Source organism: Botryllus schlosseri, chromosome 12 (genome assembly GCF_051294905.1).
Source record: "Botryllus schlosseri isolate E-star chromosome 12, Bs_hap1, whole genome shotgun sequence".
NCBI lineage: Eukaryota > Metazoa > Chordata > Ascidiacea > Stolidobranchia > Styelidae > Botryllus > Botryllus schlosseri.
Window position 1 is genome coordinate 12,392,275 of NC_137247.1, and position 27,393 is coordinate 12,419,667.

At 39.7% G+C, this 27,393-nt stretch overlaps 3 protein-coding genes across 4 annotated transcripts in view; 2 read left to right on the top strand and 1 right to left on the bottom strand.

The window, feature by feature from the left end:
* LOC145451971 (RNA-binding motif, single-stranded-interacting protein 1-like) overlaps positions 1-14,590 on the bottom strand; it is a 248,113-nt gene extending 233,523 nt beyond the window's left edge. Inside the window, exon 1 of the mRNA XM_080330191.1 lies at positions 14,586-14,590. The gene's annotated coding sequence lies outside the window, so the exon portion shown is untranslated. The remainder of the gene's footprint in view (positions 1-14,585) is intronic.
* The window catches only part of LOC145451970 (glucose dehydrogenase [FAD, quinone]-like), a 40,906-nt gene that overhangs the window by 3,864 nt on the left and 9,649 nt on the right, over positions 1-27,393 (top strand). The window contains exons 1-9 of one of the 2 annotated variants that reach the window (XM_080330187.1): positions 16,922-17,082; positions 17,148-17,208; positions 22,341-22,488; positions 24,868-25,150; positions 25,976-26,096; positions 26,627-26,840; positions 26,898-26,990; positions 27,053-27,174; positions 27,231-27,285. In XM_080330187.1, the coding sequence (XP_080186313.1) occupies positions 16,974-17,082; positions 17,148-17,208; positions 22,341-22,488; positions 24,868-25,150; positions 25,976-26,096; positions 26,627-26,840; positions 26,898-26,990; positions 27,053-27,174; positions 27,231-27,285 (1,206 nt within the window). In that variant the 5' untranslated portion in view covers positions 16,922-16,973. Of the gene's footprint in view, positions 1-16,921; positions 17,083-17,147; positions 17,209-22,340; positions 22,489-24,867; positions 25,151-25,975; positions 26,097-26,626; positions 26,841-26,897; positions 26,991-27,052; positions 27,175-27,230; positions 27,286-27,393 lie in introns of those variants that run through there. The other variant, XM_080330188.1, reaches the window with a different exon arrangement.
* LOC145451975 (putative GMC-type oxidoreductase Mb1310) lies at positions 774-11,346 on the top strand. The gene is made up of 10 exons (XM_080330195.1): positions 774-1,057; positions 1,147-1,267; positions 4,935-5,148; positions 5,204-5,299; positions 5,358-5,479; positions 5,535-5,592; positions 6,203-6,347; positions 7,225-7,321; positions 10,972-11,091; positions 11,160-11,346. The coding sequence occupies exons 1-10, from the start codon at positions 853-855 to the stop codon at positions 11,296-11,298; spliced, it is 1,317 nt and encodes a 438-aa protein (XP_080186321.1). The 5' UTR covers positions 774-852; the 3' UTR covers positions 11,299-11,346.

Consider the following 27,393-nt stretch of genomic DNA (forward strand, 5'->3'; position numbering starts at 1 on the left):
ATGCTGGCAGTAACAATAGCCTACTTATCACGACTGTATCAAAACCAGGATTAGGGCTAAGGCTACACCGTTCAAATGCTTTAATATCAGATCAATCTGCAGTATATTTTAAAATATTATACATAAAATCGTGGATTGTCAAAGGTCCAATAGCTGCAATAATATAACCCGACAGTTTTACGATGTCATGATGCATCGTCTCGCATGATGTCTATAACTCACTATTTTAACAAATTATGCCCGGCACAAAAACAATTTTATTCAATTATTTTAAAACGTGATTTTTCTGTGTCAAGTTTTAATGGTACAATAGTAAATTACATTTCCACGATGTTTGTGGAATGCCTGTTTGCAAGGTCCCGTCAAATAAGGCCTACTTCGAAATTATACATCGAACATCCCTATTATTGATTCTGCGGCCCGCCCCGTCATCAAAAACTAGGAAATTGGCCCGCAAGCACATTTGAGTTTGAGACCTCTGCTATAGGGCTACATTATTTGTAAATCTGAAAAGAGGACAAAATCTCAAAAAATAGAACATTTGGGCGTCATCCGAGGACACTTTCAAAAAAGTCAAAAAAGAGGACAAATCCTCTTAAAAGAGGACGTATGATATAACCCTACCTTATTATTGAAATTTATCATAGGCCCAAGTCGATGATCGCGATCCCGACAAAACCATTTCACAACCCGTTAAGTTTTGAAGTAAAACGCGACCGGTTAAGTCATCGGAAGAGTATTTACAATTCGTATATATATATATATATATATAGGCACCCTTCTACACTCGAGGAAAAGTGCTCGGTGGAACAAGTGCTTTGAACTATATGGTGTACGCTAGAGGAAGTCCACATGATTTTGACTCGTGGCAAAGTAACGGAGCTTTGGGATGGGGCTTCACTGCTGTTGAAAAGTATTTTCGACGGGCAGAAGACTGGCACGGGGCAGGAGTTTTCAAAATCACTGGGAGAAAACGGCCCACTCAAGTTGACCATCAGCAATATGCTTTCGAAAACGCGGACCGTCTCATTGATCAAAGATCTTCTTGGCGAAATAGGTAGGCTAGTGAATATTGCGGCGTAGTTTCTAGGTAAATCTATACCACACTAACGATGTACGCCATTCTGTTCGTCGTTTGCATGAAAGGCGTGAAATTCGGAAGCTACAACGACGATATTGAGACGGCCGGGTATACCGTGAAAACGACTTCTAACGGACTCGGAGAAACGTCCGCAACGTCGTACCTGAGACCAGTGTTTCCTGAAAGGTATATAGTCAAAATAACAGCATGGGCCTAAATTTATGTTATTTATTGTAACCCTAAAACAGGAAAAGGCCTAAAAGGAGTCCCATAATCGGTGTATTCATTGACCCCGTCCGCGCAAGCCCATCAGTATAAATTTCAAATAGTTCATAACAATTCAAGTTTGCAGCATATTCGAATCAGACGAGTCGTCAGACTTACGCTATTCACATCAGATAATATACCATAGAAATACCTCGGGGTTCGCTTTCGGGGATATATCGCTACATAGAAGCAACAAACATGTACATGTACAACCTACTACCGTAAATATCAGCTAGAACTAGAACAAATGATATTTAAAAACCCGCCACTAACAAACTAGATTCAAGCAAATAATTAATATATGTTTTATCGGCATCGGTTTTCCACATGAACATTGGTGCAAGTTTCAGATGGCAGGGGATTCGACCCCTGCCAACGCTACTATGTAAGTACGAGCTACCAGTCGCTGCAAAAATACAGCGCAACAGAACACGCAAAACGACGGCACGTGTTTTCTAGTTGCTTGGCAACTAATTTCTTTGTAATGCGTTACTAGAACTAGAACCTCTTACTTTTCAAAATTCGCAATTAGAACCAGAACTAGAACTACACACTTCTCAACATCCTCAACGAGAACTAGAACTACTAAACAAACAGTAGTTAGTTGGCCGTCAACTGGCTAGATTTTTGTATTCTGTCGTAATAATGAACATAGCTCCGGAAGATCATTCAGGCTAGTGGTTTTGCGGACTTGGCTAATGCTGGACAACAATCGCGACGTGTGCATCAGAGTTGAATGAATTACATTAATTCAGCTCAATTACAATTACTTTTAAACAAGTACAAAATTACAATTACAATTACAATTACTTTTACTGGTAAACATGTAATTGGATCGGTAGAGAGGTGCCCTTTGGCAACCGTAGCGACGCAATTAGCAACAATCTCAAGCTAGTCATGTTTCATTCATGAAACGTAGAGTACCATTTAATAAATAAATAAAACTACAAGCACAAGCTTCAAGCGACCAAAATTTTGAGCGAATAGGCTATAAGATCGGCAGTGAAATGTAATCAAACGAATACACAAAGCTGAGTAAGGCAAATGAAATTGATAAATCGTCAGCGATAAGGATGATAATGATAAGGCGTGTAAAATTATAATAAATCCAAAAGGAAAGAAGCTCCTGATAACTACGAATTACAAAATTTTGGTTCGCATTTACATTTTCACTTGCTTAAAAACTGTTAGATTGTAGTTGATGAACATTGGTGCGAAAAGTTTCTGGTCACAGTAAATTTGGCTAAGATAACAACTCTAAAAATGCGTGAGCAAGTTTCATGAAGCCTTGGTTGAAAGCTTGAATTTCTTTTTGCAATTGTTGCAGCAAGCCTCGGTACTGGTCAGAGATTAAAAAAAACTCTGACGGGTGGTGTAGGAAATGGTTGATCACAGGTTTCACAAGAGTTTATTTGCTGTTTAACCATTTTTGACATATTAAGATTTAGTTTAGCCCACTGGTTCTCAAACTTTTTTAGACACGCCCCCTTTATGACAGTGAATTATTTCGTGCATCCCTTATCGTCGTATCACACAATGAAACCAAAATGTTGGCAATCCTTACAGATAGTTGATGGTATGGAATGTTATGAGAATTCTCCAATATGAAATTCGGACTATACACAGAGCAATAACTATGAAATGGAGATGAATCGCGCCAAGTGCGGTAAAATTTTTCAATTCACCGGAGCCTCGCGCCTCCTTACAGATTCTTTCACGCCTAACAGGGGGGCACGCCCCCAAGTTTGAGAACCACGGGTGTAGCCTATATTGTAATTCGCTACGTCTTCTGTTGCTATTGAAGTATGGGAAACAAGTTAACGAGGCACGCATAGAACACCGATGTAAATTGGCTAATTATTTTATGTTGTGATTGTCAATGTAATTGAAATTGTAATTAGGCGAAATTGTCATCAAATTACAATAACACAAAATAGAAATGCTTCAATTACAATCACAATTACAATTACATGAAAAAATGTAATTATTACATTCAGCTTAATTACAATTTACAATTGATCAAACTATGATGTGCATTGGATTGTCTGCAGGGTTTTGACGACCCGCACGAGTCATCCTTAAGCGACTGTGTCTGACTGGGAATATAGCCTACTTGCAGTTCGGCAATGCGACTAACCAGCAATCTCCAATGTCGCTATGACACAGCTGACAACACATGTCATAAGTACAGGCTTTGGGCAATTGTAATTTGCAATGGATTACGACTATTGCAACCTTTTAAGTAATCGTAAGCGAATGTTCTACAATCGATTACTTTCTCAGAGAACCGCTACTTAACTTTTTAGTTTTGCAATTACCATTGACTATATGGCAATGGCTCGCCAAATCAAAACGGGTCGCGGGCACTTTTCAAAATTCGTAGAGACTGCGGGCCGCATGACTTCAATGTCGAGATAAAATAGAAAACTCATAGTTTAACAGCCACGTTTCGATAACTCTACGTCATTACAATGCTGTTATTTCTAACATGGGCGACGGGCATAGTTACCGCATAAGAAATAATATTTTATTGAAGAAACAACAAACAACTCAACAACAAAAATCATGAACATCACTTTCATTCTATTTTTAACTATGAGCTGCGCACGATAGGCTACCTGACAACACTCTTCAGCAACTAAAGCAGATGTGACCAACCTTTCACGGCCGCATTACGATTACTAATCATGGCTACGGCAGCATTCTAGTGCACAGTCGTAATGAACTACCTGGATGCCAAATACCCACGTTAAACTGTCCATTATCCATTGTCGGTGAACTCCGGACTTGTCTATTCACTGATATCGGCCTACTTCGCGCACCAAAATCGTGAGTAATAGTAATGTTATGAATAAGCACAGGTATTCGCTGTCTAGTCGCGTGAAGCTCGAAAATATTTTCATATTCGTCATTAATACAAGTTTAGTTTCACTTATTATCATCCAGTATTTATGCTTTGTTGGCCTATGTGACCAAATCCACCGGTTGAGTTGCTGCAGGGGATATCTTCGAAAATTTTGGGAAGTTATTAATCTGTGTTGCATCTTTGAGTGGCCCAATATTATTAGTCTGATAAAATAGGGTTACCATACGTTCTCTTGTAAGAGGATTTGTGTTCTGTTTTTACTTTTTTGAAAGTGTCCTAGGAGGACGCCCAAATGTCCTCTTTTTGAGATGTTGTCCTCTTTTTTTGAGAATTTTGGTTAAATAGAGGGCGAAATTCTACTGAGATACAGTAAATCAGAACTGAAGTAACGCTCTGGCGGCTATTTCGGGAGCTGGGCCGGAAAATTGAACTTTTATAGTTTGTTTTTGTTTTTAGTCAACCGACCACGAAGTGCAAAAATTTTACCATTTTTCAAGGATTTTACTTTAGGTATTGCAAGTTTGAAAATTTTGAAAAAGTGTCCTCTTTTCAGATTTCCCAAATATGGTAACCCTATGATAAAATCTGTTTTCCCGACGTCTGAGCATGCTAAATCATGACAAGCGGCCATGCTGTTCCACTTTTTATATTTGACCGTAATAGTAGATGTGGTAATAATGATGAATAGAAGGAATTTTAAACACCTGCTGTTCGTATCAGGAAGGACAGACTTCACATCTTAACACGAGCCTTGGTGACGAAAGTACTCATCGATGACAAGGGGACAGCGTACGGCGTTCAGTACAGGAGAGACGGTCAAACTTTTATCGCAACATCGCGAAAAGAAGTGATATTGAGTACCGGCGCAATCGGTACCCCTCATCTTCTCATGCTTTCGGGTATCGGGCCGAAATCACAACTCGATTTATTTAACGTACGGCCATGGGTACGACTGTATACCTTGATTCAACGAAGTCAAACATTTTTAGATTCCGACAGTAAGCGATCTCGCCGGAGTTGGTTCGAATCTTCAAGATCACGTGGCCGTGGCAAGTACAATAGTTACGAACATCACTATAACAAAGGTTATCATTACGACGTCGTTAGCAACACACTGATTCCTTAATACATCGTTATCCTCAGGAAACTATCAGCCAGGAAACAGATTTCGTCACAAATGGACAAGGACCTATTGGGTACCGAGATTCGTTCACGTGGGCTACAAAAAACATTGATCCTGATTTTGATGTTTCAATGGTTGAACGGTACGCATCTGAGCATCATAGACGACATTTGTATTCAATGCTTTCTTATTTACAGATCGAACACACTTCCAGAAATACAGATTTTCGCGCTTCCCCGGCCACTCCCGAATAATGTAAATATTGTAGTTCCATATTTAATAAAATTACTGTTGATGCATCATCATGGTGATCACGTAGGCTGGTGCCATCCCGTACCCCAGAGGAATAGCAATTCAAATTTGAATTAAACTCTCATCACTGTAATTAGAAGAGGCAATTTTATAATACCTAATTAGGGTTGCTCTAAAACAAACGATGTCTTGAAACACTTTGTTTAAACCATGTTTTAAACGGTGTTTTAAACAAAGGCCTTTAAAACATTGTGTTTTATAAGTTGTAAAATTAGGCCATAATTGTTTAAATACTTCCCAAAACATGTTGTATGAGCCCACGGACAATTAAAACCCGATTTAGTTGACGTATCTCGATATGGGATGGTTGGAACCCTCAAAATAGTCGGTTCAACAGTCACAGTCCAGATATTCCGTCAAAGGAGCTATATTTACTCTCTATTTTCAATTGTCAATGCCAATCCATTATGACGTCATAACTTAACATTCGTGACGTCATGGCTTGAAGAAAATGTTTTAAATTAGGGCCTTGGTTTAAACATGTTTGTTTTAAATTGATTTTTGTTTTAAATGCAACCGTATTACGACATGGACGATATTCATTTCTCCGCAGAATCTGGGATTTCTTATGGGGACCATTCTCGCTCACCCACGATCCACTGGGAAGATAACATTGCAATCCAGCGACCCAACAATTCAGCCGAAAATCGATCCAAAATATTATTCGGAGGAGGAAGACTTCAGATTGCACATCGCGGGTTAGCAAACAATATCAAATGGCTATGTGATAAATATATTATTATTTTTTCATCATTTGATACAAAAAAATTTGTAACCCCTGCCTTTCTCGCACCCCTTATAAATTTATCGAAATTATGCTGTTGTTGTTACGGGCGTCGAAATGGGGGTGGGGAAAACTTTCGACAATGAAGTGACATCATGAATGCATTGGCGAGTAGCGAACAAAGATCTCAACGTCAAAGCTGACAAATCCCAGCATAGCCAGGGCTGGGGTGTCGGCTCTATTCACCTCTGACTTCAACTTCCGTCTCCATGGCATTTTTGAAAATTTACTCAAGTCCCATTATAAGTATATAGCGTATACATTATCCATTTCCCTGGCTATTCTTGTTTTGTAGAACATTTGGAAGCATTCACTTGTTTATAATGTAATGGGACTCGGAGTCGAGAGCATTTGAACAGATCTCGACTTTTATTTTCGTCGGCAGCAAATACTATTTCGGGATTAGTGATTATCCTGTGACTTCGCTTCTCATGACTTCTTTTCTTCTCACGGCATTCAACTCGCTTTGAGGCCACATTCCATTGAATGTTATCACGATGCAAATTCAGGTTGATGAAAAATAATTCTAGGAATTTTTTCGACAAGAATCATGTTAAAATTTTAGAATGTGATTCGATTTTCCAGTACCTAGTTTGGAGTGACTCACTTCCTAATATGAAATTTTGTTGAAGGCGTTGAAGCCGAGATGAATACTTTCCCGTTTATCTCCTGGTTTCGTTTTCCAAATTCAAAATATCCAGCTTGAAATTATGGATTTTAAAATCGAGAATGCATTTATTCCTACCATGCTTTCGTTAAGCACATTGCCGAAGTATCAATTCTTTATGTAGGCATCAAGCAAACAGAAAGGAATGTAAATACCAGAGCGCTAAAAAACGTCGGAGGAATAGTATTACTCGATGATATATGCAAGAAAGAAACCCGTTGGTAAGTAATACTACTCTTCTCTTCAGCGCAGCTACCATTACCGTTTGCAACGGATGGTATTTTCAGTGCGGTATAATAAACCTATTGAGTCCTAACGCCGATCCCACGGCACAAAAAGTATAGTCAATAGCCAAAAGATAATTGGAAGTCGAAATAAAACGCCGGTTGTAGAGACCCGAAGTCGCACGCACACAATACTACGTTCTCGAAGATAATGAACTTTATAAATATTGACCTCGTGGTCCACAAGGCCCAACATGGATATAAGTGCCATTGAAATTGATAAAAGAAATAGTAAAAACCTACGAATATCAATTGCATATTATTCCTGCAATAACCACACCGCTAAAAAAATTGGTGGATTTAATAATTAAATGATTGGCAGAAGTTTGACTGGCTGTTGTAACCAGAATTCTATATTCTTTCTAGTAACTGAAATAAACCAATAGACCAGGGGTGACCAGCCTGCGGCCGCAGAAGGAAATTAGTATGTGTTACGAGCCGTTGACATGCAAATTGAATTTACGAATAAACGCGTGAATTTATAAAGTTTTCGCGCTTCGCTCGACCATATCGGGTCTCTGAAATTGTTCATGACATGACCACCCGCGATTTGGTGCGTATAGTAAGCTGATATGAATAAATAGATTAGTCAGGAGTTTCCGGAAATGGACATGGACACTGGTTATTTTAATATGGGTATTTGGCGGCCAGTTAGTTCATTACGAGTGTGCTCTGGAATGCGCCCGTAGGCTTCACGAGTAATTGAAATGCGGCCGTGAATAGCAAAACGGTTGGGGGCCCCTGTAATAGACGAAGTTACTAAGATCTTCTTGGAGGTACATGACTTCGATATACTATAGTAACGAATTTAGTAGTAAATTACTAGTACGACTAATACTGAATTGACAGCCACCATTTCACTCGTAAACATGATGCAAATTCATCATAAAATTACAGTCTACCTTTCGAAATCAAAAGTGTAAACAGTACGGATATATTTAATACCTCTTCAGGAGTGAGAAGTGTAAAATACAAGCACTTATACTACAAGTATACTTAGATACTGACAACTTCTATGTAATCAAATAAATGTTGCAACTCTAAACATATCTTTGCATGATTGAAATTTCTGTAGACATGAGATCCCCGGAGGAGAGTCGTCTGTTCATCATCATTGGTTTATTAGCAATTTTATCAGTTCAATACACCACAAAAAATGCGATACAATGAAAAGACAGGAAGATGTCGAAGCGACAAGGAGCAGTCTATGGAATCTGACACCCACCTTGGCCTTGGCGATCTAAAGAGGAGGCATGCACACTGAATGAAAGTAAAGAAGATAGTATAGAAAAAAGAAAGCGACAATAAATAGGGCGGCATGTCATGGGAAGCAAGATCGATAGGTCAGTCGTGGTCCGGTAATCTTGAGGATGGACTGTATTTATTTAGTAGTAATTACTTGTATTTCGACTTGAATGTGGACATGCTCGTCGACTGTCGGATGGCCGGCGGAATACTGTTCCACACATCAGGTCCGGCATATTTGATAGAGCGATGATCTTTTCGGTCGATCATATGATATTTGGACGACGTGGACGCGCGTTATCTCAGCAAAGACCCTGTGACAAATGAAAATTATCTTATAGAATTTTACAATATTACATAGTGAGCTGGGCCGTGGATCACAAAGTCACGTGACTGCGACCAAGGCCGGAACCGCACTTCTTCATCTACCTCCCCCCAAACAAAACGTTGGTCTTGCCTCCCATAGGGTGATAAACTAAACTTCCAGAGGCGAAGACTAACCACCATTGTAATGAACGCTTTCACCACTAAGTGTGATCGTGATTTCTTTTACCCAGTTTAGTCAGTGAGCTTATGTATAGCCCAATCGCGTGAACCGCTATTATTTTCTATAATTAAATTCATGATTGAATGGGCCAATGATATTGGTCATTGCATATACAACATTGCTATAAATTTTTTATCCTCTCTCGACCGACGTAATCAGATTGACCTATGACATTGAATGAGGTGTTTCTTGGAAAATTTGCCAAATATTTATTTTACTACTAAATTGATCAATATTGCAGCAACTTGTTGGTAAACTTTCATCACGATCAGAATAATTATTCGCGTGGCAGTACAAACATAAATATGTCTTTGAGAGGCAAAGACAATGCCGTCTTCAGGGCTAGGGGCATGGACCCTCTTTCCACAATCCTCAAATTTAAGTTACTGTAGCGCCGGCGACCAATATCACCCGCGAATTCAATGTACCCGACTCGAAATCTTAGAGTGCACGATGCGTTCGTTGATTGATCAAAGAGAATAGCAGACATGGCGACGCTCATAATGACAGCTAAGTTTTCGAATACACATTGTCTTCCTGATCTACGGCGCGAAATAAGTGGCATTCACAATTGCAAACTCTAATTACAAATAACGCCATAGCTATCCACGGTCTTGATTGGTAAGTAGGTTTGTAGTAACGGCGGTAAAATGTAGCAGTGTTGCGCAACGTAACATGTTACCGTCGAATACTTTGATAATTGAGATGTCGATCAGTATTTAGATTTTCGGACAGGTAAATTCAATCGGTTATAATAAATACTAAGCTATTTACGATGTATTGCGATATCAATGGTAAGATTTGGGCCGTGTTTGCTATACCTCTCGTTTCGCGCTTTATTTCAGAAAAATGAATATGCAAATTTTGTGATTTTGAAATAAAATGTTCAAAATCGAGTCATTCATGAACATCGATAGAATATGCCAATAGTAATTGAAGGTTTCACAATTTTTGTTCACTCATCCTGACGACAGGTGAGGCACTGCCTCATGCACTTTGCCTCCCCTGACCCCACGCCACTTATGTATCACACCTTAGAGTGGGTGGGGTATGTGGAAGTGACCGTGTTTGACTCCACCTACGCATGTGATCATGGATTCTCGCATTTAAAAGGACCATCACGACGAACCTACGTTCTCGTGACTCAAGTTTAACATCTTTAGCCTGATTAGTACGTGTTTTACAGCGAAAATCGGGCGCACACGACGAATCCCATGTAGTGAGTTCGAGTTAGCAAATTTTCAATTGTGACGTATCAGTTGATTGACATGTATGGCTCCTTGGGAGTTGAAATGGAAGAAAATAGGGCGAATATGACTCTTTGGACGAAAAAGGTTATTGAATTAACTGTATAACACCATAAATTTTGTCCAACTTTTCGAGGTTTCGTATTCGGTTCTCTATTTTGACTGATAAAAACAGACCAGAACTGAAGCTCTACTGTTACTCAGGTATAGTAATTCTATAAGTATGCGTGAGCGATACAGCGATTTTTGAATGAATATTTCACTTTATATTCGTTATTTGATTCAGAATAAATGCCGAATCAATCTGTGTTGCAAACAGCTAACAAAATGAATCATCCCTTATGCTTCGAAAATTCAATTTGACTCGTAAATTGACTTGACTCGAGTCACTTCCGAAAATCGAGTGATATGACATCGAGCCAAAATATGCAATGACTCGGTATGACTTGTGACTCGGAGGTAGGACTTGATCCCAACCCAACGTCTCACACATAGCTCTCGCCCTTCGCCCAAATCTGAAGAACATCCATTTCATTTCATTCAAATAGGTCCGACGAATATTACCGATGTCTAATAAACCACAAAGCCGTTTTGGGTTGGCACGCGTGCTGCACCGCCAAGATAGGTTCACCAACGGATAAACTCGCCGTCGTCAACCCGCAACTCCAGTAAGTGAACCATAGTCATATTCACAATCCCCCGCACACAAACCAAACGTATGCGTGATTTTGTTCAGAGTATACGGAGTTAAAAATTTGAGAATAGCGGATGCATCAGTCATTCCTCACATCACGACTGCAAATACGCAAGCTCCTTGTTACATGATAGGAGAAAAAGCACCGGATGAAATCAAGAACACCTGGAGACATAAATAGCGTATTCAAACTATAAATGAAATCCAGAAATATAAAGATGTCATCATACACGTCTCTTGTGAATGCTATGTATCGCTTATTTGATTACAGTCCTCTACAGTCCTAGGGTTCGCGACGGCAGCTAGGGTCCTATTCCGTGTTTGTGGGGGTCGCGAAGGTACCGGCCTTTGATTTTCATCGTTGGCAATCAGCTTCTTAAATAGGTCGTGGGTGTGTTTATGGGCGGAGGTGATAACTATTTCGTAGTGGTCAGCTTCGAATCAGTGCCAGAGTCCCAGGAGGGTCAGGTTTTACGCCCAATAAATCACTCCTCAAAAGATTCGGTGTCCTGCACATAAAGGATATGCGAATACTAGAAATTGCCAAGTTTATGTATGAGTTCCATTGCGGTCAATGCGCCGAAAATTTCAATTACTTCTTTACCTCGGAATCAAAAGTGCATAAGTAAGCTACTACACCCACGTGGTCTCGTCGTCCAACTATCATATTGTCGACAGGAAAGATCATCGCTCTATCAAATATGCCGGACCTGAACAGTATCTCACCGGCTATCCGACAGTCATCGAGCTTGTTCACATTCATGTCGAAATACAAGCAATTTCTACTGAATCAATACTAGTCAACTTACAACTTTAAGGACCACGGCCTGAAATATCGATCTCGCCTGCCGTCACATATGTCACCTCAATTTGCCGCTTGTCTTTTGCATTATGTTCTTTTAATTTTCTTTCAGTGTGCATGCCTCCTCTTTACATTGCCTATGCCGGGGTGGATGTCTGATTTCAAAGACTGCTCCAAGTCGTTTCGACACCTTCCGGCCAAATCAGTTACTTTACTTTACATTTACTATATTTTGTTCGTTATTAAATAGTCTTTTGATGGATACGCATAAATTTTATGACAGATATACTGTCATAACAAAACAATCCACCGATGTAGTAGCTCGTGATGACAAAAAATAATAATGTAGAGACCCGTACCTGTCTCTAATGTCACTCATCAGTCACATAGCATGGAATTCACGATCAGTAACGCCTTCGACTCCTCATCCCTTTTTATTATCTTGATAAGTGCACCCGGCGCTAGGGACGAGGAATGATCATGGATAGAAAGAGCAAGAGGTTGACGGATCTCATACGCTATAGCTTATCAGCCATCCATCCGACACGAGCTATGTACCTCAGTAGACGGAAAATGTAACAATTTGCGAGCCAATAGGTATGGTACCATGTTGATAGAGATATTGACTAAATCTTCCCAAGACAATTTCAGGTATGTAAAGCTTCGATATTAAAACATTGGAAGGGTGATTGTATTCGTTGTTACTTATATAGTCGGTCACCGTATTTCCAAACTATAAATAGGTCGGCTTATATTGATTAATTACTCCATTTCCTTCGTATCTTATCGGCGGCTTTCCCCAATCATATAACAGGGACCCTGAGTGCTCGTAGTATATAGTCACATGTGACACGATTGACGCATCCGCAACTCACAAGTTCTCTATAGTCCTCGTGACAGAAGAATCGACGTATTGAAGAGAATGTGCCGAAGCTTCGAATCGACAACAGCGAACTTTTCAGAGGTGCCCATCCTGGCATTCCGTCATACCTTATGACGCGGCGGTAATACTTCTCAGATCCAGACAAGAAGATATATGATGGCAACGTTAAACTCGCGAGATCGTTGGGATGTCCAAGGACGTATGTCTCAAACATGAACGATCACCGTATACACCTGCGGTCAGATGTGGCTAAAGTAGACAGCGTTGTTACTCAAGTACAAGAAGAAGTAACGATCTTCAATATATGTCAAAACTACATCAAGTAGAAGTACAAAATGAAGGTCTTGAAATTAATCAAGTAAGTAGTTTCCAAAAATAGATTTGACCACGGTGTCATGTATACTTTTAGCAGTGATCAGAGGTGTAAACATTTGATAGTGCGGGGCAGATCATCGCGACAGAGACGAAATGATTAATAAAAATTACAAATATGAGATGCTATTTTCGAAAATAAATTCAGTTACCACGGCACAACGGTAATATTGTCCGTCAGTTGGTATGCCGATTTCACTCATGAAGATCATGCGAATAGACGCTAAAACTATATTTATACTTAACAAAATACGAAGTCCTAAAAGTTAATAGTCGCCCTTAAAAACTGTGTAGTAGACGAAGTATTATTTCACAACTGACCACCTCTTCATGCAGGATAACCGAAACTAAAAGACCACTAGTTATTATGACCGAGGAAATTTCGTAAATCAACGTAGGCTATTTACAAATATCTGTGTAATGGATTATTATGATCGATTCGTTTAATGTACGCTGGTAGATGGCTGTATCTCTGGCTTGGTAAAGCGATTCCAGTAATCAAAACCGTATGGAGTCTCAGTAGTAATAGTTCGCATCAGGTCATGTGAGACGATTTTTGCGTGTAACCAAATCACGCTTCCCTTTAAGAATTATCTTACCAACGAGAATAATGGTATCGAAATCGATACAGTATTGCCTAGAAGTGGGCCGTGATACAGGTAGGCAACTACGGAATTGAAAATAAGGAATATCGGTCTGGTGCAAATGAACATTGTAGTTGACAAACACCATATGAATACCACAAACAACAACAACCGCAACAACAGAATTCCCAATCTCGTTTGGTCGTATAACAGCAGCCTATCATCTATTTCAATAGCCTAAACATGTGACATATGGCTATATGCTTTGCAGTATGCATGTTTTACCGTTCAAACTACATTTATGTGAAGTTTGATAGTCCCGCGCCAGTGTCACAAAGTGCTACAAAATAGTTCTGAAAACAAACTGAAAAAATCCTTTTTTTGTGTGGTGTAAAACTACTGGCAAATGTTGCTTTGTCCCCGATTAAAGGGTACAAAGGTTGATATTCGAACGATGTCCGGACTTTGTAGATTTTAATTCTCTGCGATAATCTCTCAACTCGTGTTTGCGATTTTAGTAGATGACTAGCGATCACACACACACACACACACACACACACACACACACACACACACACACACACACACACACACACACACACACACATACATACACACATACACACATACACAAACACACACACGCACACACACACACACACATACCCGTGTTCCTCTCCAATGCAGGCGTCGTGGCGTAGGACATATCCGCCGACTCTTCGCATTGCGTCTTTTATCCGGTCCGCTGGGGAGCGCTGGAGGCAAGGTTGAGAACCACTGCTATACATATTTCTACCTTAATCCGAGTGGCGAGCACAATCTGTAGACTTAATACAACTGCGTAACAGAAAAACGAATATAAATACAATAATGGACTAAGACAGTGGTTCTCAAACTATAGGGGGTGCAAAGCTGCGGTCAACTGAATTTTGTTTTTTCGCGCTCTGTGCGACTTCCACTTACATATTTATTGCTCTCTGTATAGTCCTAACACTCCTAATTTCGTCTTTGAGAATTCTCTCATTAACAGTCATAACTAGGGCAAGTTTTTGTTGCACTAAAATCGCGAGAAAGTTGCACTTATTTTTGACAAAAGTTGCGGGAAAAAGTTGCATTCATAATTTTTGTTGAATTAGTAGGGTATGAGATACTAGAAAGGCTCCGTTGTACAACCAGTGATATTTCGGCTGGGTCACGAATCATTTCTTGATGTTACAGTATTCTAGTCAACATTTCATAGAGCACAGGGGTGGGCAATTGATTTTTTTTCGGCGGGTCAAATGAGAAGAAGAAAATTAGGTACTCCGTTGCGTATTATATTTCTACATTGAAAACAGTGAATTATATTGTTATAACAAGTTGCTATGTGGATGTGTTAAAATTCGGCAATGAGAAATGTGGAGGTAATTTACAAAAGAATACATTTATTCATTCAGTGTCATTTTTCAAAATAACGAGAAAAATGAAACATCCTTAACTCATTTCTATTATATTACCCCACTTTTTTCTATCAGGGCGTCAAAATATGTTTGGGATAATACATAGCAGGTCTTGGTCCCGAGCTAGGTGTGGCTTGAGAGTTAGCCCTGTTGTTCTGAGAACTTCGCTGGCAGGTGTTCTGAAATTCCCACTCTGTTGTCTTAAGCCAAGTGACTATATTTCACTGCGTTTTTTACACAATGCCGACTCGAATTATATTCACGACGACCTGCTCACCGCAAACTATAATGGCGGGTTTCCCACTAACTTCAGTATCCCAATATTTAGTGCTCCAAATCTTCTTGTAATGTCAGCGTTCATCCTCCACCTCTTTTAAACATGCCTGTTCCATCGTGCACGTGCACTTATTGACTTGTTTCACAGATTATGAATTTGGAAACGTATTGAGAAACAATTTAAAGCACACATCGAACAATGTAACAATGGAAGCAAATACGGTTTTAACTATGTGAAATCGTGACTTTTGACTGTAATTGTGAAGGTATACTTTGCTATATTTGTTTTATTTTGAATCCGGATTTAGCTTACGACATAGACTACGCTACGTAATGAGGGTACATAAATAAACTAACAGCCTTCAAATCAAACGCATTTCTGGTTCAGGTATCAAACAAATGGCTTAAATTCACCCATTCGCATTAAAATACAGGTTTTATGTCCTAAATTCCAAGCAACTTTTCGCGGGCCGACCATTATCGAGTCTCCGGCCGGATTTAGCCAGGGGCCGTAAAATGCCCAGGTCTGTCATGAAGGGCTGCTTTTGGTTGTTATGGAATGTCATCAGTTCCATATATGTAATAATAAAAACTTCTTTGAAATACTGACGATTGGCGATTGGTTGAAAATATGCCTACCGAATTTTAAGGTTTTTCTGGATGTTTTTTCCGAGTATAGGAAATATCCTCTGTACAGGGTATTGGGAACTAGACTTTATTTAATATCATCTAATATGCAGGCTCAACTTTCGCGTTAGTAGTAAATTGCATGTGTAGTCGTATGTCCTTATTTTTTTCTCATAAGTTTGAATTGCACTCGTTTGGTCATATCTCATTGTGGGTCGCACAGTAAAATTGGCATTCGTAGCAGGTCGCGAACTGAAAAGGTTAGTAAGCACTGCGCAAGACGAATTTTGCGAGGTCTGTGTCTCAGTACGACTCATGGCATATCCATGTACTTTGTCCGAAAAGAGCACCAAACACTGTCGAGGCAGGTTTGAGATATACAATCAGTGAATGGGGTGTAGCCTATATACCATGACAGTTGTCCATTACCAATTAAATTGTTTGGCATGACAGTAGTAACACATTGACCTTATAATAGTATATGGATAGAGAGACACGCAGCGGGCACGTAATTGGTCTCGATTCTTTTACGAAACAAAAAATAACGCACGCATTAATTCCGAAACGCCTTTTCTTTATAGAAAGTAACTCAAGGAATCCAAATGCTTTTAGCAGGAAGCTATGCGTCGCGTCATATAGTGTGAGGCACGGCCACTGCGTTTCCAACAATACCAAGAATACCCTGTTATTACAATTACATTCCCTAGGCCAGGGCGACAATTTAACTTTGTGCAGAATTACAGCACTAACAGATAAAATCTGATTATGTCAGTGGAATAACCTGCGGCAGAGGGATTTTCAAATTGCTATTGCGACCATATATTGATCGCATATTCCATTCCATATTATAATACAGTAGCAGTGTTCGAAGAAATGAAATTGATATTGGTATCAGCCGCACTCTTATTGACCATACTTTCGCGCATGTTCCGGGAAGATATAATTATTGAACAGGCCGAAGATGAATATGACTTCGTAATAGGTTAGTATGAGATATTATATATTTGTATATGTTTGGTCAGACTTCACCAGGATATTTCATTGCAGTTGGAGCCGGTACTGCTGGATGCGTGATCGCAAATAGACTTAGTGAAGATGAAAATGCCAGGTATATCATATGTAGGACCGTATACACTACACAGTTTCGTAGACATACAACAACGTAATTTCAAGTCTAGTTCAAATTTAAACCGCGGTTCAAGAGTCATTGGCAATGCGGCATGATCTCGAAATCATTGATTCTGGGGATGAAGTAGGTTCTCATGAGAGGGGGCGCATCAATACATAACTTGAAACCGTTTCGATTCTTACCATTAAATCTAAATCACGAAATCGATATGACGTTGTATCCGAATCCGACAGTCACTGTGCGTATCCGCTGTTCATTGAGACATTGAACGGCTGGCGGTCCACAGGCAATGCCAGCCGTCTCAAACCCTTTGACGGGGTTGGGTTACCCGTCCTCCTTGTACTCCTTTTTCAGCAAATCTAAAATGTTGTTAGTCAAGACGATGGTATTATTATAAAGTGAGTATTTCGGGAGTCTAGTTAGAATTTTTACGGTCAATACAAGAGGATTTCCCGCAAAAACGGATCTAGTCCTGTAATCTAGCTTTTGTGACTTTCTGGATTCCAAATTATGGTAACCCTATTATATAACGCTGGGCAACAATTTTGAATGAATAATATGTTGAATTTGATTTTGCACTTGATTTGGGCTAAATTTGGCGAGCTGATTCCAAAAATGCCGTTGGTTTCCTTCCATCACGTCAAGTTTTTGCTCTATGCCAAAATATGCAAATTTTCATGAATTTGGCCATATCGCTTGTTGATACCTTATAAAAATCCACACTTTTACCACATGGTAAGTTATATAGTCAAGGGTTCAATTGAATTATCAAGAAAAAAGGTTCTGGTATCGACCTAGGCCGATGCTTTCAACAATTTTCCGTTAGAGGATGCATTCATTCGAGGATACTTCACACACATATTTGATGCAAACTGCAAAATATGGCAAGAAAAACAAATATTACATTTACTATCAGCTATATAGGTCCAATGCCCCATTCAGCTTGTACAGTGTAACTTGAAACTCCTATATACGCTCGATAATTTGGATCATCATCATCAAGATGACGATTTTAGAGAAATCAGGCTAATGATGAAGATTTTGAAATCGAAGATGATTCAGAACGTAGAGTAGTTCATCAACACAAGTTTTTGATTTGACATAAGCGTTGGGACTTGGAATAGAAATCTTCGGAACTTTTAACATCCTGACGAAGTGAGAAAAGATTACTTGGCAAGGTAAAGAAAGTATCTCACTTTCGATCAGGAGAAACAGCCTTTTCTTCGTATGCCTACTTTCGATAGCTTTGCGTATTGTCGTGATACTGTTACCATGGATTACTGGAGGAGTTAGGAATCCCGATTTACAACTCAAGGGAATGGCAGATGCCTATAGGTATCTAGGTAACTCAAAAGGAATCCAGAAAGTGGGGCATTCTTGAAAATGACAACGTCTTAGGAGCAGTAGCAATTGCACACTCAGTTAGTCTTCGTAAATTAGAGAAATATTGAGAATAATACAGAAACACTGAATTGATGCAATACCAAGAGTACGATTGAATCATACGTGTCAGCTTTGAAATATTGTGTTTTCTTAGTGGTCAGACCACAAGGATGCACATGTAGCCCTGAAACCCTGATACACATGTGCCACGGCCATATGTTATGTCGGACAGCAGAGAATTAAAAAAGCCAAAATATCTAAAGAAATTTCTTGAAAACCTTGACATAGTCAGAGATGGGCAAGGAGAAAATGTCCCCCCCCCAACATATGAAGATGATGGGAGTAAGGTACCAGGGTAGATTGGAGCTTACATATGATGGTTGACTATTGCTCGAGTATCAAACTAAAAAATCTATAGAATTATTGGTTATTAGCGTAAATTTGGACCATGAAACTCGCACTTTGTTTGTCCTGTAGAATCAATATCAGTTTAAATAAACCACATAATGCAGTGCAAATGTTAATTTGAAGTCTATTGATTTACTTTCGACTGCTTGCGGTTTTTGAAACGTTTTATACTCTAAACACAAAATATTTAAAGTAGTGCTATTATGAGGGTTATGAGACAATGTGGTGGGGCCTAACCCAAAAAATTGACGTGATGGAGAAAAACGGGAGTCATCTTTGAACTCAGCGCCAAAAAGTTAGTCAGTATCAATTGTCTGATCAAAGTCAACAAAAATTGTGTTGACCAGTGTAATCAATGATAGATATAATTTTTGGAATTTGCGATAGTGATTTCTGTCTCCACACTTCTTAAAATAGTTGTTCTACTTTCTACGAAAAGCTTGGAATTTTGCGATTCATTTTTCAACATTTTTACCAAACATTGAAAGAAAAATGCTCATCGCCTAAAATTTCCTGATGTTTGCGAGATAGTAAAATCGTTTGTACGCCTTCATAATACCCTAATTTGGCTTATAAGTGTAAACAACAATATGTATGCTGGGGCATTTTGTAGGACTTTGAAGACCTTTATTTTGACAACATATCTGTGGAATACAGCTAAATATGCCAGAGGATAGCATACCTCGGATCCACGGCCTGACCCGCCCTTATGTAATTTTTTCGTTATTATCGATATCTCACTATAGAGGGTAGGACCACGTTTGACGCCTTCCTGGAGGCCTAACAACCTCGTGTACACATTTGGTGCACAGATTATGACTCTTGGGTGCCATCTTGGCGGTCAGTATTGAGAAAATCAAAGACAATATTGATTATTTGTAGAAATGTTCTCAATTAATAGGGATATCGTCATGTTTTATTTGATGGGAGTACAGTTTCAATTTTTTTATCAGTTAAGGGACATTTGTCCAAAATACATACTATACTCCCAATCTGTCAGCATCATTCAATCCTCGTTTATCTAAGCATAACCAAACATCAATAATCGCGATAATATTTTAGTGTAACAGAGTTGTGATTATCGTCCTACTTCTATGCGGCTGATGACCAGACACAAGGTAGTGAAAGTGCTTTCTTAGTCATATTACTAAATCGAAGATCTGCTGATTATTCCAGGTATTTGGTGCGTACAATCCCTATCGCACAAATATATTTAACATAGAGTTGACTGGTGGTTAAGTAAACTATGATAACCTCTGTATACTAAAAACAATCGACAGTCCTTTGGGGCCGTTGCGACGAGATTTGGTACCAAATTCTCCTATATAACGCACAAACATTAAGTCCTGTTATACAAACAAAATCGCGGCGTTGCCTACACCCTTCAGGCAATAATTTCGCTGATATTGAATTTAGCTCTCGTAATATACGTATCATCATCCAGTATTTTCTGTGAGCAGCATTTTCCAAATAACGTAGCCGTGTGTCTGATTTTCATTATTCTTTGTTCACGCGGTCTGAGCTAAACCTTAAACCAGGGGTGGCCAACCTGCGGCTGTAGAAGCATGATTGTGCGGCCGTATAGCCTACACCTGATTCAATTAGCATGCACCGACGGCCGTCGACTCGCAATTTCAATTTACGATTTCGCTCCCAAATAGTTCAGATATATCAACACCACTTGAAAATTTTATTCGCGCATCACGCGATCCAGGGTGACTTGAGTTTTCGATTTTAATATAATAGGGTCCTTGCAATCTGAGCCCCGCAGTGCTTATGCGATTTGCAGAGGAAAATAATGTCACCAATTACGAAATACAATTTTGCAATCGTGTGCATCACACGGAAGTAATTTTTCTAGTACGTTTGGGCGATTCCGATATTTTTGACTATAATCACAATCCCGATGGCAGGTCAATATGCAACAAAGTGAAATGTTTCGTACTCTGTGCGACTAGTCAACGAATCTTAGCGTCCTCTCATTACACTGATATGCGCGATTTCGTGGCGTATAGTAAAGCCGATATACATGAATTGAATCTGAAACTCACCGTTACCTGTTCCGACGCTGCCAAGGACTTGCTACGGATATAGTGCGTGTATGTGTGTGTATGTGCGTTTTTGGGGAATTGTATGCATGCAGGGCCGTAAATACCACGCCCCAAAGGCCCTAACCCCCCCTCCCCCAACTGGGGGCGAGCTCGAAGAGGGCCCAAATTTATTTCGCAAATCATTATGAATTATAGAGTATTTTGTGGGATATGTACATTGTACATACTTCAAAATTTTATTCGCGCTCCGCGTGACCTAATCAAATAAAGTGTCTGTATTTTAATATGGGTATCCTGTCCGCATTATGCTGAATGTGAATTTTTCGCGCTTCGCGTGACTGCACCCAAAGTAGACGCTGAGTCCATATACCACTGAAATGCGGGCTCCTCGCAGTGGTAAAATGGTACGTCTCGAAAGGGGGTCTGGGGGCTTTTCCCAGCTTAGCTAATAATTCAATGAGGGGCCCAAGACCAGTGTTTTGGAAAGGCTAACGAATTGCAATTTCGTCCCTGTATGTATGAAATCGAGTGTATCAGAAAAGGGGTTTGCTTCACGCCTAGAAGTGTTGTTGATAGGACCCAAGGGGGACCTAAGACCAACGTTGGGGGAGGTGCTGCCGAAGTGCTTTTTCAGCTCTGTGATAGAACGATCTTGGTTTTATATTTCTTGGGCCGTTTTTCCAGGAACTTGTGACATGAATTTACTTCCACATTTTGTCGCTAATTCGGCAATTCGAATTATCCTAAATTTGCTCGTTTTAGTAGCTAGCATAAAGATGTATGGAATTCTATGAAGTAGGCATTGTGTTAAAAACGGTAGCCTATCTTGGAAAATCTATCTAGAAAGGAGAGCGACGATTATATGCTCACGAATGGCGAAGCCAGAAGTCTTCTGACCGAGAAAGGCGTTTCTCTGTTTATGAGATTTGGCGTTCTTCTTATACAATATAGTAAACTTTCATGCCCAATGTATTTCACAAGAAAAGAGCGATGGCACAAATGCCTATGACTTCCAGCGATGCGAACTCGCCCAGTAGTCAAGTTAACATGAGTATTTAGCGTCCAGCTGGTACATTACGAGTGTCCGCTGCCATGCGGCCGTACGCTATATAAGTAATCGAAATCCGGCCGTGAGTGACATAGCAAAAATATTGAACACCCCTGCCGTAAACCATCGAATACGGCGAGACGCCGGTTCGGAACCGACGTTTCTAGCAGTGCTATCGAATATAGGGCATATGCACTAAATCTTACTTCGCATTATCCAAGAGTTCTGCTGCTGGAAGCGGGGGTTACGGATACAAAGGACCAGAGAGTGTTGCTGAACAGCCAAAGCGATTCTCTGCAGCAAAGTCAGCTGGACTGGAATTACACAATCGAATCACAAATCCACACTTACGCTTCGTATGCGAATCGGGTAATGCCTAACACTACAATATTATCAGCTGTCTGCTGTTTAAAAAGGTCAAGAAAACCTTGGTCGCAACGGTAAAGGAAACTTGGCGCCCTACGACCAACTGATAAACTTTGCAGCATTTGTTACCACAGGAATCACGTTTTCACGGTCTGGTCAACCAGCAGTAATTCCAGGTTTCATTTCTCCCGGAATACCAGAGGTTTTTCTGGGTATTCAGGGTGTTTATCGACTACTATGGGCATTTAGGCCTACACCAGGCCAATTTTCTTCATTTTTATTCCGTGGCTGCCGACTTGTAGCACGGCCCACTTCCAGGCGCTTCATAAGACACCGCTTGCACAGATGAGATGGCGAGGAGGAGCCTAGATAAACCCCAACACCTGGCAGACTTGGACAACTAGAACATTTTCTGCTTTTCCAAATTAGATTAGAATTAGAATTAGAGCTACAAAGTTGTTTCCGAATTAGATTAGAATTAGAATTAGAGATACACATGTTTTCCAAATTATATTAGAATTGGAAATAGAGCTACAAAGTTGTTTCCAAATTATATTAGAATTAGAATTAGAGCTACACTGCTTTTTCCAAATTAGATTATAATTAGAATTACTGAAATTGAATGAAATTGTGAATGAGAAAGAAATACAATAAAAATAAAGTTCTGTTCTTATAAAATCACAGTGCTTTCCAATAAGCATTAAAATGGTCAACGTCTGCACACCAAGCTTGACTCGTTTGCACTATGCCCGGATCACCGACACGCGGCTCGTTTATGATCATGATATTTGTTATTGTATTTGTACTTCTTTAATGAAATATTTCTTTTTTTTGTGGCAACCATGCCCATCACCCATGTTAGTGAGTATTGCCTTGTAGACCTACTAACGCAAAGTTTTAAAAACTTTGCTGCTCAACTCTGTGGCCTATTTTGTCTCGATACTGCATTCTTGCGGCCCGTGGGCTCTACGAAATGCAAAAAGTGACCCGCAACGCGTTTTGAGTTGGCGACCGGTGCACTATATACAGTTCTCCTGCATGGATGAAAGCTCTTTCCGGTGGAGCCGATGTTGCATTCATGCCTAACAGCAGACTTGAGATTAGAAAAACGATTTTCTCTTTTCCATCAACTCAAAACCTCACAGTCCACGCTCTCACGGCTGCTGCGAATCTTTCCACTTCATCGTTTAATATATTTTATTTGGTTAGATCTGAAGCAATTATCCTCTCTCTTTCTTGATGTAGTTGAATGCATGAAAGCATGTGTTACCTATCTCTTTTTCTTTGCTGCTGTTCTGTTTGTGATCGAAACTGCAAGCCTGTCTATATTATTCGTCACAATAACTACTATTAATATACGGTGTAAGTACTGCGATGGCGGCTTGGTACTGGATTTCCCTGGGCGAGAGGGATATTCTTGTTGTATCGTTGCAAAATGCCGCGGACATAGAGGCATTTTCCGGAAACAATAAATTAGATTATAATAAAATTAGAATTTTGACACATTTAACAAATTAAATTAGAATTAGAATTGGAGCCTAGGAACATTTCACAAATTAGAATAGGATTAGAATTAGAGCATGCTTGGAAACATTTCATAAATTAGATTAGAATGAGATTACTGGCATTTTTCTCCAATGTAGCGAAATTAGACAACTAGAATTATTTAGTTGTCCAAGTCTGACACTTGTGTAGGACCTCTGGAGTCGACGTCGGTCGTTCTCGAACCAGCAACCCATTGGTGTTGCAGCTGTGAATTATACCACGACGCCATCTCGTCACAATAATAGAGTTAATCGATGCGAACATTCGTTGCGGATAATGTGCATTATAGGAGGCCTCGGGCTGTTTCGGCAATATATGGATTCGAAAACCTGAATGATACTAATTGAATAGCTATTGAATTGCTATATTGACTATGAAGGCATAAACATTTCCGGGCCCAACGTATTAATACGTATTTCAATGCTCAATACCCATACCAATCCTCCTCGCCATCTCAACCGCAAAAGCGGTGTCTTAAAAAAGCCAAAAAGTGGGCCGCGCTACAAGTCGGCAGTTTCCGAATCAAAAAATAAGGAATATCGGCCTGGCGTAGGCCTACATGACCATTGTAGTCGACAACGACCATGAATACCACAAACAAAAAACAACAACTCATACCAATATAACCTGATTTCTCCATTTCACACATCGACGGCCAATGTGTTTATTTACGACAATCCTATAGCTTTTACGAAAAGCATGCAATTGCTGAGTATTTAGGTCGTGGTCTCTTCCATTTAACGCATATAACTGTGTCCTATTATTTTTATTGGGTAAAAGCCTATGCCTACAATATATATATATGTAATCATGGACATTGGACATCTATTCATACAGGCACCTTTTTACACACGAGGTAAAGTACTCGGGGGAACGAGTGCTTTGAATCGTATGGTCTACGCGAGAGGAAGTCGACACGATTTTGACTCGTGGGATGCGAACGGAGCCAAAGGCTGGGACTTTGCAACCGTCGAAAAGTACTTTCAAAAAGCGGAGGGCGTGACGGGGCAGGAGTTTTCAAAATCGCTCGGAAGAGATGGTCCGCTCAGTTTGAATCTCCAAAATTTCCTGCTAAACACGCGATTCTCTTCTTTGGTCAAAGATATTCTTAAAGAAATAGGTACATAATTAGGCCAACACTATAGGTCGCTCGGCAGTATCATTGTCCGCGTAAGTTGACCATATCATCAAGATGCTATGAAAAAACGCGATTCTTTGGGCTGCTCGAAGATATTTTTGACTAATTAGGTAACGAATATAGCCTATGTCTTATAATTTTGAAGAAATGGGGTGGTCAAAGTATTCATCGTTGGTATTCTAGTAAAAGTAGAAGCTATTTAAAGTCAAGCACAAGTACAAGTAAAGTAAGTAAGTAAATAAAGTATTTTAGACCAATAGTTTTGGCTGAAAAGTTGAAAACTGTTAACTATCAGAACAGATTATAGGTGGTACGAAACTTCAGTGGTCAATTGAATGATATATTCACATTGCAATAAAGCCGAATATTTTCATCAGACGGTCGCTCGGAATAATCGTCAACAACTAGTCGAGAATCCAAAAGAACTTTGTATACCTACAAAATGATAAGATTTGCCACGGCCATCATGTGACGTCATTATTAGTGATACAACCGACGATTTACATGATTCAAGGTTCTTTTGAAATCTCCACTATAGTTGCTGACGATTACCCCTGACGAGTCTCGGTCGATAACACCTGAGTTTATTCAATATCGATCGATATATCATTGTTGTTGACAAAGAGTATAGTAAAAAATCATAACCGTTTAAACAAGTAGTCTACAAGTAGTCAAAACTACTTGAGTGCTTGGAGAAAGTAAAGGCACTTCGTTACTGACCACCTCTGTCTATATTACAAACAAATTATACGTTCATTCCGTTTATGCGTGGTGTCCTCAACGCAATATCCGCAATTTGTCTTCAAGGGGTCAGATTCGCAAGCTACAATGACGACATCGAAACTGCCGGTCTTACGGTGCACACGATCAATCACGGACTTCGGGAGTCATCCGCAACCGCTTATCTGAGACCACTGTTCCCTGAAAGGTGACCACCGACGACACTTTCAGTTCGCAGCCACCGCACGCTGTAATGCGGGACTTAGAGATGTACGGATCATGGTTTTTCTGGATCCGGATCCAGTCCTGTTCGATATAATGTAATCCGTTTCCAAAAATATCCTGCAAAAGGTTGAGCATTCAGTTGCCCTGTCATTGATATTGTTTAATTTCACTTCCGCAATGCATTGAATTTTGCTATTAAGGGTCGGGGATCTAAATATCACTGTTAGGCATTTTTCCGAAATAGTTGTTGTTGTTGATTGTGGCATTCATGGTGTTTGTCGACTAATTTACATTTACATCATTACATCATTTACATCAGGCCAAGTTTCTCCGTTTTTATTCCTTAGCTGCCGCCTTGCAGCACGGCCCACTTCTAAGCTTTTATAGGTCACCGCTTGCACGGATGAGATGACCGGATAGGCCATATAAATAATACCAGCAGGAGTAGTGATGTGTGATTATAACGTGATGATAATGATGAAATTAAATTTACATCCTCACTATGTGTATCAGAAAAGAAAGACTACACATCTTAACACGAGCCTTGGTAACGAAAGTACTCATCAACGACAACGGAACAGCTTACGGTGTACAGTACAAGAGAGGCGGGCGGAACTTTACGGCAAAAGTTAGAAAAGAAGTGATATTAAGCGCAGGAGCATTCGGTACTCCTCACCTGCTCATGCTTTCCGGTATTGGACCGAAGTCGGAATTGGATAAATTCAATGTATGGCTATAATAAATATGCTTTATACCCCCAATTAAACGAGCTGAAATATTTTAGATCACTACAATAAGCGATCTCCCAGGAGTTGGTTCAAATTTACAAGACCATTCAGTCGTGACCAGTGCAATAGCTACGAACATCACAATTGAGGTATAGTTATCACTGTATCTTGCTAATACTGTTCTGAATAGCCAAGGTAAAATTACCTTTAGAAAAATACCAGTATGGAAACCGAATTCATCACGAAAGGACAAGGGGCTATTTTATACGACAATATGGTTATATGGGCGAGAAAAAACGGTGATGCAGAGTCTGGAGCTTCGATTGTTCAACGGTACGTGAAATTGTTAACACCCTTGGTCACTGTTCACATCGTGCCTATATTTTCAGGGCAATTCCTTATCCCGAAATCTTACTTTTCGCTATAAACGTCGAATTCTCCAATGTTAGTATTGCATTTGTATATTTCTATTACGCTGTCGAGTTTTAGTAGTATCGTAGGTTTTAGTCATATCGTAGCGAGAACATCTAAAACATGAGTATACTCCATTAG